The 3,617-nt window shown below is 41.6% G+C and overlaps 2 protein-coding genes across 2 annotated transcripts; both read left to right on the forward strand.

The window, feature by feature from the left end:
* The first annotated feature begins 7 nt into the window (after positions 1-7).
* LOC127750668 (uncharacterized) lies at positions 8-730 on the forward strand. Its single transcript, XM_052272916.1, has one exon. The coding sequence runs from the start codon at positions 8-10 to the stop codon at positions 659-661; it is 654 nt and encodes a 217-aa protein (XP_052128876.1). The 3' UTR covers positions 662-730.
* A 1,475-nt stretch (positions 731-2,205) lies between these two features.
* On the forward strand, positions 2,206-3,156 carry LOC127750669 (translation initiation factor IF-2-like). The gene is made up of 4 exons (XM_052272917.1): positions 2,206-2,245; positions 2,494-2,708; positions 2,799-2,985; positions 3,077-3,156. The coding sequence occupies exons 1-4, from the start codon at positions 2,206-2,208 to the stop codon at positions 3,154-3,156; spliced, it is 522 nt and encodes a 173-aa protein (XP_052128877.1).
* Positions 3,157-3,617: the final 461 nt, after the last annotated feature.

Genomic DNA, 3,617 nt, shown 5'->3' on the forward strand with positions numbered 1-3,617 from the left:
AAAATACATGACAATTCCAAGTGAAGCTTCTCTGAAGAAACTTTTGGGCAAGGTGAATCTTCAACCTGGAATTTGCCAACCATTTCTGGCTTTGCTAAAAAAAAAAGTACAGTGTTTAAATGCGCGAGATCGCCAGTGTGTACTTCTTTTTGATGAGGTGTTTTTACGTGGTAGATTGTTTTACAACATTCGTCAGAATGTTGTAAACGGCTTTGAAAATTATGGGCAACGGGGAAGGACCAACTATATTGCAGACCATGCTATGGTGTTTATGGTACAAGGCCTGCATGTAAAGTGGACCCAACCCGTTGCTTACTATTTTGTGAGTAAGACGTGCCCTTCCTCTATGCTGAAGCTTTTAATTGAAGATGTAATCAAGGCACTCTTTGAGATTGGACTCACTGTCAAAGCTACAGTGTCAGATCAGGGCCCAACCAACAGGACAGCCATAGCTGAGCTGCGTCAGAAACAAGGTGACTCCATCATGTATTCTGTTGGTGGACAGACTCTTGTCCATATTTGGGACATGCCCCATATCTTAAAGAATATTCGTAACAATCTCATCACCAGTGATTTAGAATTCAATCAGGGTAAAGTGGCCAAATGGCGTCAACTTATTGAATTCTATCTCTATGATCAGGTACAGCCCATCTTATGGTAGTGAATCTCTAGACTGTGCATTTTAACATGGTAATACTTGTACCCTTTCTTTTCAGTCAAGAATTAAATTAAGTTCTCTCACAATGCGGCATGTCAATCCCCAGGGTCGTGATAAGATGCGGGTGTCCTATGCTGCCCAAGTTTTTAGTTCATCTGTCTCCAAATTCATCAAGGCCATTGTCTCCATAAGTGAGGGGCAGAAATTCTCTCACTGCTTACCATTTGCCGAGCTATGTGATGACATCGATACCTTCTTTGATCTTTGCAATGGGCCAAAGCAAAATGAGGACTCAAAAGAAAAGAAGAAGCAGTTCAGAGTGAATGTCACAGCTAATTCACCCCACATCAAGGAGGAAATGTGGAGCACCATGCTTTCTAAGCTCAAGACCTGGACCTTTATCCGAAAGAAAGATGGTGTTCGACACATTCCCCCTTGTGTGCGGGGATGGATTGAAAACATTCAGTCTTTTAAAGTTTTGTGGTGTTCAGTAAAAGACAGTGCAAAAGTTTTAAAATTACGAAACTTAAATCAGGACGCTCTGGAGAACTTTTTTTGTCTCATTCGCCAGTGTGGAGGTAGCAGTTCTGATCTGACTATTGTTCAATTCACTGCTGCCATGAAAACCTGCCTCATCAGTAGGTTTTCTCGGCATGTTGGTGCTGACAGCAAGAATTGTCAAGATGACGAATCACACTTGGCGTCTGACTTAAGTGAATATTTATTAACTGATGAAGAACCAGCAGCAGCTCCACCAGCCCAGCAGTCTCTTCATCGTGGGGATACCCCAGATAACTTTGGGCGCCGTCCAAAGGTTCAAGAGAGTAATCCTCTTGTGAGGCTTAATCCCACAGAGCTCTGGAAGGAAATGTTGCCTGAAGTCTTGCTTAAAATTAATTGTACTCATTGCTCTAATCTATTATCCTGTTCTAAAAGATCTGATCAGTTTCCCTCAGACAGGTTAATTTCTAATTTCATTATTTGCCAAAATGCCTTTGAGAGACAGTGGAAGCAAATTTTATTCAATCAGAATGTGTCTGTTGATGTTGGGCTGCATCTCAAAACAACTGTCCAGTGGGATTTACTTTGTGATTCTCACAAAAATTCACAAGAGTTTTTGAATTTTATTGTTGACAAAGTAGCACAGTCCCTGATCAAGCAGAAGTGCAGGGACTGTAATACAGAGCTAAGAGCAAAGGTGTCAAGAAGAACCAGGCAGGCCCTCTCCTCAAAGAATGCTGTCGGTCTCCATGACTTTAAGGAGGAAGTCACATTAGATCCTAAAGACCAACTAATTCTTCTTGGCACCATTACAGGTTTATGCTGGGTTTATAAAATGGTGTCTCTGTGTTAGGTGTTGCTAGTTAGAAGATTGTTCATATGTGATCACAGCAAGAAGGGACTGTTTTATATTTTGTACCTGGTTTGTCACCTCCTCCTCCATGGATCCTCAAGGGCACCTCTGCATAGTTAGTGAGTGCATGTTGATCTACTTTTTATTTCCTTATCATAATATAATGTGTTCTATTCCAGCTTCTGATTGAATCATGGACTCTATGGTACTGGATTATCATGGTCATGTTCTCTGTATGGGACATCTATGTTTAGATAAGTTTTTCCTTTCATTTACATTTTTTGACCCTGCATGATTTTAACAAAAACAATTGGTTTATGTTTTTGGCTTTGGTTTGCATGATGCTACAGCAATTTATATTCATAGTAGCTATCATTATTTGTATTAAAATTTCAATTCATGCAGTACATTATGTACAATATTGTTTTATTACAATTTACTGGATTTCTCAAAGCTGGTTAGATTTTTTTTTCATTTCCAGTTCCTCCAAACGCCACGACCACAACAGTCCAGACCCCAACACGGCGGACTCCAGTACGTCAGGCTCCAGCTCCTCAGACTCCAGCTCCTCAGACTCCAGCACCTCAGACTCCAGCACATCAAAGACCTGCACCCCGAACACCAGCTGCTTTGACTCCATCTGCCACCCCAACAGCAACTCTATTAGCAGCCCCCAGATCCTCTGCAGAACACATGGTGAGTTAGTTATTTAGCAGATGAAACATTAATCTAATCTAATCTAATCTAATCTAATCTAATCTAATCTAATCTGTGTTTTGTCTTCAGACTCCTCGACAGATGGCCCGAGAAAAGGTGCAAAATGCTTGGAGTACTCCTCACCAAACACCCAAACCATCTCCAGCAGCCTCAGTATCAGATGAAGCCATTCGTGACATGGTAGCTTCAAATACTGTGAGCATAATAATGATTTCATTACCTCCTCTTTTCAATTATATATTAAGCGCACATATATGTGCGCGAACGCTCCTGCTCTGCAGTGTCTTAATTTTTTTTATCGGATTTTACATTCAAATGTGAAGCATCTTTTAACCCTTAATCTTTAGCTCATTTATTCGCGGAGCGAGCGAACGAGCTGTCAAGCTTGCGAGACAGCGAGTTCGCGACGCGAAGCGCAACTCAGTGAGACCTCTTGAGGATGTCCGTTCGTCACAATTATTGACTTCCTTTAGCTAGCGAAAAGCGAGGGTCAAGGAGAAACTGAATTTAACTAAAGAAAAGAGGGGGTCAAGGGGGCGGCAGCCCCCTTGCATTCTAAAGAAGAAACTGAATTTAACTAAAGAAAAGCGAGGGTCAAGGGGGCGGCGGCCCCCTTACATTTTAAAAAAAGACTGAAGTTAACTAAAAGGGGCGGGGGTCAAGGGGGCTGCAGCTCCTTTGCATTTTTTTTAAATAGGTGAATTTAACTAAAGAAAATCGGGAGTCAAGGAGTCGGTGAAAGTCAATAAGAGTCCGTAAGAATCGGTAAGAGTCCATAAGAGTCGGTAACTCGGTAAGAGTCGGTAAGAATCGGTTTGTCAGTCAAAGTCGGTAAAAGTCGGTAAGAATTGGTGAGAGTTGGTAAGAATCGGAAAGAGTCGGTAAGAA

The sequence above is a fragment of the Frankliniella occidentalis genome, unplaced genomic scaffold, assembly GCF_000697945.3.
Source record: "Frankliniella occidentalis isolate FOCC.00 unplaced genomic scaffold, Focc_3.1 Scaffold231, whole genome shotgun sequence".
In the NCBI taxonomy this organism is placed as follows: Eukaryota; Metazoa; Arthropoda; class Insecta; order Thysanoptera; family Thripidae; genus Frankliniella; species Frankliniella occidentalis.